The sequence below is a fragment of the Ciconia boyciana genome, chromosome 2 (assembly GCF_034638445.1).
Source record: "Ciconia boyciana chromosome 2, ASM3463844v1, whole genome shotgun sequence".
Classification (NCBI taxonomy): Eukaryota; Metazoa; Chordata; class Aves; order Ciconiiformes; family Ciconiidae; genus Ciconia; species Ciconia boyciana.
The window spans coordinates 3,022,108-3,035,909 of NC_132935.1; the positions used below are offsets into that span (position 1 = coordinate 3,022,108).

The 13,802-nt window shown below is 44.9% G+C and overlaps 1 protein-coding gene across 6 annotated transcripts in view; it reads left to right on the plus strand.

Annotated features, from left to right (window-relative positions):
• The window catches only part of TSNARE1 (t-SNARE domain containing 1), a 503,856-nt gene that overhangs the window by 99,400 nt on the left and 390,654 nt on the right, over nt 1–13,802 (plus strand). For all 6 annotated transcript variants that reach the window (XM_072851134.1, XM_072851137.1, XM_072851138.1 and 3 more), the window contains exon 2: nt 9,490–9,612. In XM_072851134.1, the coding sequence (XP_072707235.1) occupies nt 9,528–9,612 (85 nt within the window). In that variant the 5' untranslated portion in view covers nt 9,490–9,527. The remainder of the gene's footprint in view (nt 1–9,489; nt 9,613–13,802) is intronic.

Sequence of the window (13,802 nt, forward strand, 5' to 3'; positions counted from 1 at the left end):
TTGCAGCCTATCCTAATAGTATCTGTTCCCCAGACAAACTGCTCTGCTCCTGGAGACATTATGATAGCAGCTATACTGCAGGGAAGAAAAACTAAATCTGTTAGAAAGTGATCAGATGCTTTCCTGAAATAAGGCTTTGACAGGGACGAATGCAAAAAGAGTATTTTTTTCATTGTTTCTTAGCAAATCTCCAGAACAGCAGAAGCAGCTCGTTTCTGAGATAATCTGTGCTGTTTTTACTTTGCACCTACTCCACGATGCCTTAAGGCTGTGGGCGTTTGCTTCGCTCTGTAGTACACTTCAGCTGGAGGAGGGTAGACAAGAGCGTGCTTCAGTGTGTTGAATCAGGTTGTTTACAGTCATAAGTGACGTTGTGCCTGTCAAGTACTACATATGCGGCTCTAGAAGTTTCTGGAAGCCAATTCGATTTGTACAAGGTCTGATTATAGATATAATGTCCTGGGGGGTTTTTTTGTTATTGTTGCTGTTGCCATATTTTGTGCCGTGTCAACCTAGGCTAGACAGTGTGCTTCTCAGGCCGTGGGGACAGAGATGACTTCACTCTCCGAGGACCTTCAGTCAACATTAAAACTTAATTGGGAAGCAAAGTAGGAGAAAGCATCTGTATTGCTGCATCCCCAGCCCCACTGCGTGCAGGGCATCGCTCCTGGACCGCTCTCCTGCCAGTCACTTCTTCAGCTCCTGAGCGCTACTGCCATACCTTGCCTGCCCAAAGCCACCTGAGAACACGGCGTTAATATTACATACATCACAAAAGATCCAGAGGAGCATAAATTACCTCAAAGGCTTAGACTGAAAAAGAAGAAAGTCATCCCCTACAGCTATTCTGATTGACCTCTGACAGTCGTGTTACGAGGCTCAGCGAGCACTCGGGGATTTGTGCAATTACACCAACTCAATGTTAAAACCATTGATTAAAAAAAAAAAAAAAAAGTGCTTCAGCAGCAGAGCTTGTTCATAAATTTCAGGCTCTCTGAGAAAGAGGAAAGGGGCATTTTTCCAGGTGAACAACATAAAGGTTTATTGAGTTTTGTTTTTAATAATTGAGAAAATCCCTGAGAAGAGAAGTTGAAAAGCAGCATGTCTGTGACATGAGTGACAGAGTCAAGTCTGTTAGAGGGGATTTGGAAAAGCAGCACGCTTTGCAAATATTCCCTTTCATCTCATGGCTTCAGAAAACTTCCATATTAATCAAGTTAATCCTGGTACCCTGCAAAAAGAAGGGCTCTGTATCTGTCTATCCATTTTACAGGCAGGGAAATGGAGGCAGCTGTACGGAAAGCAGGAAAATACTGAGCATTCTCCCTTCTTGTGATTTGTGTGTGCTGGTAAACAAGCCTCCTAGTGAGAAATGAAAGGGGGTCAATCTGTTTAGTTCATCTGAGGGAAGGTTAAGAGGCAACAGAGAGATCAAACAGCAAAGTTCAAGAGGTGAGAAGATGCAGCTCTCCTAACGGAGTGGCTGGGGCTGGTCCTTCATTAACTGGAGCCTCAGAGAGGCTCTTATGGAAAGAGGTGACCTGGTCTAACCAGAGGCTGTAGGGGTTGATGCGTAAAGATGATTTGTGTGAAATGATCTGCTCTCCCTTTATGAAGAAGGTCAGACTGGTCAGCACAAGGATTTTATCTGGATTAAAAACCTTGGAAAAATGTATCTCTAGTTGGCCATCCGGAAATGGAGGTGTCGTTATTGCTAATCACTTCTGAAACCCCCAGTGAAGGCACTTCTCCATTAGCAAGATGGTGGTAGAGCTGGGAATAGAATACAAGAGTTCTGGTGCTCTCACCACCCCCTGCAGTCATTACTGGCAGGTAATTATTATCCAAACTGTCTGTGATTTTATTTTTCTAGAGCTGAACAGTAAACAGAAACAGTCTGCTTTGTGGTAGCAGTGCCATTCCCCAGGCAGGAGAAATCCTGGTGAGGAGCCCAGCAGCACCAACAGCTCACTGTGAAATTCAGGGCAAGGAATTCACCTGGATGCCTGGTCTTGGCTTCAGCTGGCTATTAGCCTGCCAGAAGGTCCCACTGAATCCACAGCCAAGTTCTTAATGCTCTTTCTTGAGGAATCTGGAAGGCCTCCCTATGATGTGATGGACCTGTCCTGAAAAGAGTGAATGCTCAGCCTGGGATGCATGCAAATGCAAGACCGGAAGTTGTGAGTTTGAAGGTTCTGTGTCTGCAACCACTTTTGCAATAGATCACATTGCCTGTGTGACCCTTTTCTCCTATCCCATAAACGGCCACCACCTGCACTTTGATGATGTGGCTGGTTAGATACCAAGGAGGGACTCCAGTTTATGGATGTCAAGTGCCAGAGGTTTCCTGGAGAGGTTGTGTAGTCTCCATCCTTGGAGATATTTAAAACCCAACTGGACACAATCCTGGGCAACCTGCTCTAGCTGATCCTGCTTTGAGCAGGGGGGGTTGGCCTAGATGGTCTCCTCAACTGTTCTGTGATGTTGGCCCATTTCTCCAGCCTCTCCAGGTCCCTCTGGATGGCAGCACGACCCTCTGGTGTATCAACCACTCCTCCGAGTTTGGTGTCATCAGCAAACTTGCTGAGGATACACTCTGCCCCATCATCCACATCATTAATAAAGATGTTAAACAGGACTGGACCCAGTATTGGCCCCTGACCAGTGTTGGCTGGTCTTATCACCTCCTGGTGTAAGAAGACCTTCCTCATGTTACGTGTTCCCAGAGGTGCTCTATCCTTCCTCATAGGCTCTCCCAGTGTCTCACTTCATCTTTCCTGCTTTGGTTTAGAGCTATTCCCTTGTCTTGTCCAACACGAATGAAGAGAATGTTTTCCTCCCTGTCTTTTTGCAGGAGCTTTGCACAGATTTGAAGGCTCTAGTTTTCCCATCAATCTTCCCTTCTATAGGTAAAGCAACCCCATTTAGTCAGTCTTTTCTAGCAGGTCAAGTTTTCTTGACCTGTTGTCATTCTCCAAATTCCCCCTGGACTTTCTTCAGTCTCTGGCAAAATCTTTGCTGGAGCTTGTTGCCTACAACTGAGGACTCTGCAGTGTGGGGTCAAGCAAAAGGTTTACTTCACCTGTCTAGAAGATTGTAATCCTATTTATACATCCCATGATGATGTCTGCCACTTTTACAGGAAATGTCATTGCAGATTCGTGTTCAGCTTGCAGTCTATAGATTCCTTCCATCTTTGGAGGCTGTCTTGGGCATAGCGATCACGAAATGACAGAGCTTTCGATTCTTGGAGAAGTGAGGAGGGGGGTCAGCAGAACTGCTACCTTGGACTTCCGGAGGGCAGACTTTGGCCTGTTTACGAGACTGGTTGACAGAGTCCCTTGGGAGGCAGTCCTGAAGGGCAAAGGAGTCCAGGAAGGCTGGACATTCTTCAAAAAGGAAACGTTAATCCTAAGTATATTAATTGAGGGTAGAAAGGCTCTCCAGAGGAATCTGGACAGGCTGGGTCGATGGGCCGAGGCCAATTGTATGATATTCAAGAAGGCTAAGTGCTGGGTCCTGCAGTTGTGTCACAACGACCCCATGCAACGCTACAGGCTTGGGGAAGAGTGGCTGGAAAGCTGCCTGGCAGAAAAGGACCTGGGGGTGTTGGTCAACAGCCGGCTGAATATGAGCCAGCAGTGTGCCCAGGTGGCCCAGAAGGCCAATAGCATCCTGGCTTGTATCAGAAATAGTGTGGCCAGCAGGACTAGGGAAGTGATTGTCCCCCTGTACTCGGCACTGGTGAGGCTGCAACTTGAATACTGAGTTCAGGTTTGGACCCCTCACTACAAGAAAGACATTGAGGTGCTGGAGCGTGTCCAGAGAAGGGCAACAAAGCTGGTGAAGGGTCTAGAGCAGAAGTCTGATGAGGAGCGGCTGAGGGAGCTGGGGTTGTTTAGCCTGGAGAAAAGGAGGTTGAGGGGAGACCTCATTGCTCTCTACAACTACCTGAAAGGAGGTTGTAGCAAGGTGGAGGTCGGTCTCTTCTCCCAAGTGACAAGTGATAGGACAAGCGGAAATGGCCTCAAGTTGTGCCCGGGGAGGTTTAGATTGGATATGAAGAACAATTTCTTTAGTGAAAGGGTTATTGAGCATTGGAACAGGCTGCCCAGGGAAGTGGTTGAGTCGCCATCCCTGGAGGTATTTCAAAGACATGTAGATGTGGTGCTTAGGGACATGGTTTAGTGGTGGACTTGGCAGTGTTAGGTTAACGGTTGGACTTGATGATCTTAAAGGTCTTTTCCAACCTAAATGATTCTATGATTCTCTGCAGCACTGGCGTTTTGTTCCCCATCCTCCGTTCGTGCACTTGTTTGCTGCTTCTAAATTCAGGTTCCTGCAGTTGACCCGAATTATGTAGTGTCTTATTTTCTTTGGCAAACATCACTTCTCGTTTGTTACGATTGTTATGAATGCTGAAGCTGTCATCTAACCTCCCTGTTTAGTGTCGTGTGTGCATTTAATGAGGCTGATCCCTGTTCCATCACTCAGCTCACTGCTCAAAATACAAATTGAGAGAGCAGAGCTTGGTGGACCCCACACAGTTTCTTCTTTGGTTATGGCAACAGTCCATTGGGAGCATTTTTCTAATTAAAAAAAAATTCACCTGCACCTCCAATCCATTTCTTATGTCATGCAAGGAAACCCCTAATAGCATAGAGCTGTAACATCTGCTGTTTTTCTGCTAACTCCACTGCCTGATAACTTGTTGCATAAAGAAGTTAACGTTGGTTTGATATGCCTTGTTGCCAGATGCATGCTGGCTGTGACTCTGTTTTTTACCATCAGATACATTCAGTGAATTTAGTCCAGTGTTTTCGCAGGAGATGGAAATTAAGCTGATAGGTTTGCAATTTTCTTACTCTTCCTTTCTGCCCCCATTTAGTAAATAGGCACAGTAAGGGTCCTCCAGTTTGCCAAGGGGGCCATGAATGGCTCTCAAGTTGCTTCAGGCATCATAGGAGGAAAATCACAGAATAGCAGAACTACTGAGGTGGGAAGGAACATCTGGAGGTCATCTTGTCCAACCCACCTCCTCAGAGCAGGGTCACCTAGAGCAGGTTGCTCAGACCCATGTTCAGTCAGGGCTTGAATATTTCCATGGATGTGGACTCCACAACCTCTCTGCACAACCTGTGCCGGTGTTTGACCACCCTCACCATAAAAAAAAAACCCAAACAAAACAAACGGCTTTTTTTCTGAAGTGGAATTTCCTGTATTTCAATTCATCTCCATTGCCTCTTGTCCTGTCACTGAGCACCACTGAGAAGAGTCTGGCTCCATCATGTTTACTTCCTCCCATAGATATTTATACACATTAATACCTCCCTCCCCTCCCCCCGAGCCTTCTCTTCTCCAGGATGAACAGTCCCAGCTCCCTCAGCCTCTCCTCATATATCAGATGCTCTCATCCCTTAATCATCTTCATGGCCCTTCGCTGGATTCGCTCCAATATGTCTATGTCTGTCCTCCTTTTCCATTTCTTTCCAGTATGCTCATGTCTTTCTCAGTCAAACTCAACTTTAAAAATATCTAACTTGCCTAAAGTGCTCTCCAACCTATTTCTTCCATGATGAAATCTTACTTTTCATTCCTACTATTAATTATGCTGGCCATCTGAATGTCCCTCTAAATGGAGACTGATGTTTATAGGGGAACTCTTTAAATAATCTTGCCTGCTTGGTTTTGCCTGCCAGTATCTTTCCCAATCCAAGAAATGTGGACCAACTTTTTCCTTGAGATCCTACATCCTACTGTTATACTCACTTCACTATTGACTTCTACAGGATATACAAAGCAAGAAGTAGTTGCATGTCATTAAAATACAAATTCATGCCTCTGGCAGGATGGATGTCCTTTTAGTCTGGCTTGGATGTGGTTGTTCCTTCATTTGTTTTTAAAATGATGAGGATAAAGCTGTGACAAAATCTTTTATTTCTTTTTCTTCTTTTTTTTTTCTTTTTTCTGTATTTAGTATGTTATGCAATGCTTGTTCCAATTTGTACAAACTGCCTTCACAGTAAATTGGACAAGTTTCCCTGAGGAGCAGTAGACAAAAGACTTGGGAGGTGCCATGGGGATGGGGAGGGAAATGCTTTTATTGCCAGTCAAATTAAAGGTATTTAGATCTGCTGTTAAGTTTTCCTGTAAATATATTACTGTGGGGTAGGAGTGTGGTTCCGGAGCTGTGTGAATAAGGGATATTTCAATGGCTTAGTAGGACGGGGTGGGAGGTGGTTGTTTCTAAAAAGGTCGGTTAAACTAAAACAAAATATTTCATTTTCAGTTCTTTCTTTTTTTTTTTTTTCCCCTTACAGGGAGAAAAAGTTTTAAAATGGAAGCATGCTTTGAAAATGATAAATCAACATGAAACATTTGGAGTGCTCTAAAAGCCTTCCTTGTCTCCCCCTTTCACACCACTCTGTTGGGGAAAAAATAGATGCATTCACTGTTTGCCAGAGAAACACTTGCCCAGTTGTAATCAAGTCATTTTACAACATGGTGTAGACTTTCACTTCACGTTTGTTTTATGTGGCCTTGGGGAAGTCATGGCAGCAAATGCTTCCATTTGCTTATCTCTAAAAAGAAAGGATGAGTCAGGATCAACCTCTGTACAGAGGCAGTTTTCAAGCTGTTTGGTTGTCCCACTTCCCTGCTTACAGCAGTCTTAATCTGTAGCCACGCTGGGTGGTAAAGAAAATAAGATAACTCCTTATCCCTGCTCAGAAATTTTCTCTGTAACTGTCTTCTGTGTGCCCTTATTTTTCCAGGTAAGAGTTTTGCTAGATCTTGGGTTGCATTTTGCAATGGAGGTTGTGTTACTGTGGTAGTTGTGGGCTAACCTGAGACCTGGGAGAGGCAAGATTTGTTCTCAAGTCCACCGCAGACTTCCCATGTGAGTCTTCATCTGTTTCTTGTAGTGTTTAGTGGTTGTGATGAAGAACTTCCATCAAGACATCATACATTATATTTTTGTGGTGCTTAGAGTTTTACATGTTTGACATGATCGCCTGTTGTGGTGGTGTGTGTCTTGGAAACCCTTGGTTCACAGATGGCTTTTTTTAACTTTCCCTCTTGTTTACTTCATTTTCTGTCCCCTCGATGCACACACAAATACATGCACTCATCCTCTCTCTGGCCGCTTGGGCTATTGCAGGTTGGCTTCCATAGGTTTGGACTGAAGGCCGTTTTCCTAAAATGAAGGATTTATGGCCTAGTGGTACCTGCAGCCTCAGATGCCAATTATGTGTGTACGTGGTACACTGAGGCTGGGTGGGGAAACTGTACTGTGGATTTTCTCCACTTTTAATGGATTTGGCTCCCTTCCATTGCTCTCTCAAGGCAGTTGCACTTTCATCCTCTTTTATGTGTCTTGCTCAATTAAGTGAGGATGGTGAGCGATTTCCTTTAGTCCTAGTTTCCCTGTCTGGCAAATCTCAGCAGTAATTTTTTGCTTGGTTTTGAAACTTTGAAAGAAAAAAGGAGAATGAAGTACAAGAGGTGCCTGAGACCATTAGACTGTTCCCAGTACAGTCCAGAACTGGGAATTTTCTGGTGCTCTGCTCTCCATGGAGGACAAACCAAAGGAATAGTTGCAAGTACACCACTGTGTCAGTGCACCCCAAAAGAGACTTCACCCCTTTGCTGAGGCATCTATCAGCACATACATCAGGATATCATGCAACGTGTGGCCATATGTCAAGAAGCTCTTACAGGCTGGAGACCATTCCCAGCTTTTTGCATGTCAGAGGGAAAGTAGCTGGTCCAGGCCACATGCAGTTTGAGTATCCAAGCCTAGGACAGAGCATTGCATCTCGTGTCATCCAGCCTTACACCCCAACATCTTTCTCAGTACAAGAAAGACATGGACCTGTTGGAGCAGGTCCAGAGAAGGGCCACAAAAATGATCAGAGGCTGGAACACCTCTCCTATGAGGGAAGGCTGAGAGAGTTGGGGTTGTTCAGCCTGGAGAAGAGAGGGCTCCAGGGAGACCTTATTGCAGCCTTTCAGTGCTTAAAGGAGGCTTATAAGATGTGTACAGACTTTTTAATAGAGCCTGTAGTGATAGGACAAGAGGTAATGGTTTTAAACTAAAAGAGGGTAGATTTAGGCTAGTTCTAAGGAAGAAATATTTTATGTGAGGGTGGGGAGACACTGGCCCAGGTTGCCCAGAGAGGTAGTAGATGCCCCATCCCTGGAAACATTCAAGGTCAGGTTGGACGGGGCTCTGAGCAACCTGCTCGAGTTGAAGATGTCCCTGCTTATGGCAAGGGGGTTGGACTAGATGACCTTTAAAGGTCCCTTCCAACCCAAACCATTCTATGATTCTGCCATTGTGCTGAAGGGGTTGCACATGCTTGTTGGAGAGGGTGGTTTGTTGACCCAGTTTTTTTGGTCATCCTTCAGTTAAAAAGTGACATTAATGAGACAGAGAAACTCCCTACAAGGAGGGCAGGTGGTATTCCTAGTCATCTCATGCCAACGTGTTTTCTCCACTGGACTCTCCCATGCTGCTATACTGCAGCATCACTGCATCGCTGCTTGATGAAGGGCTACCCAGCAGGTAGCGTTGTCTTCTACCTTTTCTTCTACCTTTTTTGGGGAATAAGTCTCTATCCTCAGCCTCCAGGTTTTCTCTGTTTGTGCATTTTTTCGTAGTCTTGGTGTAAGGAAGCAGCAGCTAGGTTTGGTCCCGTATCATGCCCGAACTGATGCAGCACCTTTATCTCTTTTCTTCCTCTTCCATCGTCATCTCCATGCCTTAGGGTTGAACTATTTTCAATATCAAAGTCCTGGGACCCTGCTGATATGCTGGAGGGTATCTGGGCCCCATGGTGAGACAATGCCTGTGGATGGGAAGGGGGGAAAAAGTGGTCTTTCTCTGACACTGCTGCACTGATTTCATTCTGCTGCTGCTACCTTAGGCTTTGCAGCTTTTTTTTTCCCTTTTTTTTTTTTTTTTTAAACCAGCAAGGAAAAATAACTCTGCCTCCAATATTTATACTAGAAGCCCAGGAGCTTATAATATAGCAGTAAACTGTCTCTTTTGAGAGCTCATCAAGACTGAAGTATGATGGATAGACTCCTAGCTAGCTGCATAGTGGTAATGTTCCAGAAGACAGCATTACCTTTTTTTGATCGAGTGCCTAGTCTTTGCCTACCAGCCTAGGATCTCAAAGCACTTTGTGAACAGCGAGGGATTAAAAGTCTTGCCGTGTCTGAAACAGATAAATGGTTGCCCTTTACCACTGGAGAAAATAAGGCACAGGGAGGTCAAATGACTTGTTTGCCCCCAAGATGAGCTGTAGTCCACGAGACCTGGCTTTTAGTGCTTTTCTTGGGGTTTTTTTGCAGGTAGGCATCCTGAGGTTTGGAGATAGTCCTGTATTTTTCCATTTGCCTTTTTTTTTCCCCTTTGTTCTTAGAATACTGGGGTTTAACTGACTTTTAACAGTGTTGTATCTGTCTTTTTCTCTGTTGTCTTAGGTTCAAAGTATAATCCCGCATCCATTGCTATCTAGAAAATGTCTTATGGATCTATTGATGGGAGTGGATTTGGGAGCAGGAATCCATTTGGAGGCCCTTCGAGACAAGGCTATCAACCGCTTGGTAAAGTATTGATCCCTTGCTGTAATTTATTCTGCTTGACTCTCTGGCGACTGAAGTTTTACTTGCTCATGTTCAGTGTGGCTGATGTATAAATATCACACTCTTTCCAGAGGTAATTTCTGATAGTGATTTTCAAAGGTGACAACCAAACTTTTGTTGGGTTCAATTTGTTAAATGAGGCACCACATCTTACTGTACCCAGGACTTGAGGCTGCAATGTGGAAGAGCAGTGATGATGAGGATTTTGGAGGTATTTTAGAGGACTACAAGAAGAAATGTAGCATATTCTCTAGACCTGCTCATGACTTTCCTCATCTACGCAGCACCTTTGCAAGAAGCTTGTCCAAATGGTTGCTCTGTGGCTGGCTGTAGGCACGCAGATGATGGGAGCAGATGGGAAGATGTGCAAAGGGCAGCAGGCTGTGCTTCCACAGAAGGTAGCTGCTGTGGAGGCTGCTTGAATCTGGGAAGTGTGCTTGGATCTGGCAACCGGGTCAAAAACTTGCTCAGGAAATGCTGCAACCATAAACAGTCTTGCAAATACCTGTGGATTCTGGTGTTGTGGCATGTTTTTAAACAAAGCTCAGATGTGCTTTCCTTACCTGTTCCCCCCTTGCCCCAAAGGACTCTAGAAACGCTAAAGTAGAAAGAGAAAAGCATCCAGGTGTCAACCTGTCTATCTGAAATGGTCCCAAATGTGCAAGTCAAAGCTGCGCTTCATAAAAGCAAATTGATAATGTAACTGTCATAACATGGAGCGCAGCTAATGATTATAACCTCCTGCTTTTGTGTGTTGAAGGTGTTGACTCTACTGTGTCCCCTTCTTGACATGGGCAAGTTGTAGGAGGCATCCTTTGCCAGAAGTACACTGGGTGGCATGACGGTTGTCCCTGTTGACGTGGGGCTGGGCTTGTGCATGGAGGTGTAAGGTAGGTCTCATCCTGCCCACTTGTGAGCTGCTGTTTGAGAGGCCAGCCCACGTGGGTATGGGCAGATAAGATCACATCTCCAGCTGCCCAGATGTGCACCAGATCCCGATCCAGATGGGTAGTCGCTGTAGGGCCAGATCTGGGTTAATCTAGTCTGGTTTTCAGTGAGCCTTGTTAGCCGGAGCATGTTCTTGCATTTAATTTTGGTCCTGGGTGTGGCTTGTGCTGCAAGGTGAGGCTGCAGTGGCTACAGTGTAGACACAACTGGGAGTTCAGACCTCTGCAGAAGCATCAGGAAAGGAGGGGATCTTGTAACATGACAAAGGGCTGTGTTATTGCTTTGCACCGGGGAAGAACATCACCTCTCTCTTCAATTGCCCTTGATTTCGACTGGGCTGTTCATTAATGCAGCCTGACTTGGTTTTCAAGTTTTGAGGGTTGCAAATGTTCTTTGGGAAACATTTCATTGTTTTGCAAATAGCTGTTCCCCCTGGATGAAAATACAAAAGAAGTATAGAGGTTTCTCTTGGTTTTCTGTTTCCTTACGAGTTTGGGTGTAATTATGAGGTTTTTTCTTTGAACAGGAAGAAGGTACTGAAGTAAGTGCGAGTTGTCTGTTCAGTTGTAAATAGTGATTCTTAGGTTATTCTACAAGGCAAAATTAAAGGCATAAAAGCAAGGAAGAATGGGATACTTGGGCACAATGAAAAGAACCATAAGAAAGGAAAATTGAAATGTGGACTAGACAAATGATGAATCTCAGTGCATTGTAGTTTAGGTTAAAAAAACAGGAATACTTATTGTGCTGTATGAAAGGACTGCTATTTTTAATGCAAATGCACAGAATAATTCAAGACACTTGCAATCTCTAAATATTTGAAGAGATACCTTATTGTGCCCAGCTTACCCATCATTTGGTGGTTACTGATGTGACTCTGAAGCCACCCTCAGTGGATTGCAAAAAGCAGCTGATGTGGAAACATCAGCTTTCTTGAGACAGCCACTGTCTGTCCGCTGCCCGGCTGGAGCCTGTTAACATGTTCGTTTATGTCTTGGAGTTAAGTGCTGGCTTCCCCTCCATGCATGCACATATCATCTCGGGTGGCATTGCGACGGACACATCTCCAAGGTCCTCCAGGGCTGATTTTTCCAGCAACCCAAAATTGGTTGTGGACTTGCTAAATACCGAGTTGGTCCCTTGGCTAGGCGTCACTGTGGAAAAGATTGCAAGGGAAGGAACCTGATGGTGTTGGCCAAGGGCAACTTGGAGAAACTTTTCTCCTTTCTGTGTTTCTCAATCAGAGATGTTACATCTGAACCCGTGCAGCTCCCCATGCCCCTTCGTCATGGGAGACTGAGTAACCCATGCTGGATGTCTTTTGCTGTAATATCTCCAAATATTGTCATTAATTAAGTGTCAGGAGAGGGTAATGCAACACTAATCGTCTGCCTCCTGGTTCTGAAAGACAGATGACTGGCTTGCTAAGAAAAACTACCCACTGTATTAGATCATGGTATGGCTGGAACAAAAGAGCGTGGCCTTCCTGCCAGCGTACGTATGTCTGCTCACAGGGGGGGTAGACCTTGATGGACATGTGCTGCGTGTGCTCTAAACCTTTTCTTCTTTTTATATCTAATAAATAAATAAAAACAAGTACCAGCATCCCTGCAGATAGTTACTGTCCGTCGGTAGTGTGTAGTCCAGCAGTAATACTCAGGCATCCAACAGAAAACCCTGAGATCCTGCAACAATAAAGGTGATGGGGATGGCACGGCTTAAATAGCCTTTTGGTAATAAATTGGCATGGAAGTCACATACAAAGAACAAGCAGGTTTTGGCAGCCCCAGCTCACCCAAGGAGCTGGAGGCTTGTCACAGCAAGTGGTTGTACAGTGGGATGGGGAAAAAAAGAACCTGGGGACTTCATTTTTGAAAACTTTAATTTCATGAAAGAGAGCAAAGAAAAGGGGGCTCAGGTTTTGTTTGTTTGTTTTAATAAAGGGTGATACTACCAACAGGGTGTTCTCTGTTGTAATACCCATCTGTCCATCTTGGCTACGTTTCCGCCGTGCTCCATCCGAATGTGCTCCCCAGGCTGGGAAAGATTAATTACTTGAAGGTGCTTCCCTTGGCCCTGGGCTGACGTGATGATGGATGGACTTACAGCCCGTCATCGGGCCGCGTGGCAGTTGCCCTTGCTGACCAGCCTAATTAGAGAGATCCGCAGGCTCTGTTTGCAGCAGTTTTGGGAGGAATCCTAGAGGCAAGTTTTTTGGGGAATTTCATTTGCCTGGGACTCCTGGCTGTCAGACAACTCTCATTCATACTCTGCTTTTGGTGATGTTGCTGGATATCCAGGATTTCTTGGGGGGAAAAAACCAAGTATACTTCCCCCCCCATCGGAAATTGTTGGCAGGAAAGAGATTGTGCTCAGCAAAACTCAAATGTTCTGTACCCTTAACCGGGGAGTACCCTAAGGTGTGTCACAAGAGAGACCACCAGGATTACTTGGAGTATAGCAGTTTTGGGGGTCAATGGTGTCATCCCACAGCCACTGAAGAACAGCGAGGGGTGGAAGGTGGAGGTGTAAGCCATGTCCCTGCTCTGCAGCTGTGAGGTATGACCTCCTCCAGCAGCATCTGCATCCAGTCCTCATTCTGCTCCCAAAAATCCTTGTAAAACTAAGTGTTCCTCTGTTTCCTTGTAGGACCTTCTCTGGGCTTCAGCTGTGCATTGGTGTTGCATGGAGAAGTTGGAAAGTAGGTGGTAGAAAGTTGTTTTTTTTTTTTTCTTTTTGTTTTTATTTTTTAACCTGAGAAATGAAAAAGATTGAAATTACTTCAAAAGATTTTAAGTAATGTGACATGTCTGAAATAAACAGAGACCAAACACTGTACAGCAGTAGGAATTAAACCCTGAATTCTTATGATTTTGATGTGTGCAACGTGCGCTCTCTGCCACGTTCAACATGTCTTCCCAAAAGCATCTTTTTTGTGGGGAAAGTGAACAAAACTTGCTGTACACAGGGAGGCATAGAGGTCAGGGAATTCAAATAGCTTGAATTAAAATGCCACAAGCCAGGAAATTTTTAATGCTGCTTTTATTAACCTTACTGTGCCCTGGGCATTAAATGCCAGATTTCACAGGGTGAGGGTAATTTCATATTCCAGAGGTTCAGTGTTTTTAGGTGCGCTCAAGGGACTGTTGGGTCAGTGCTTAATTTTACTGTGACTTCATCTAGACCATTTTTCCTTCAGTTGC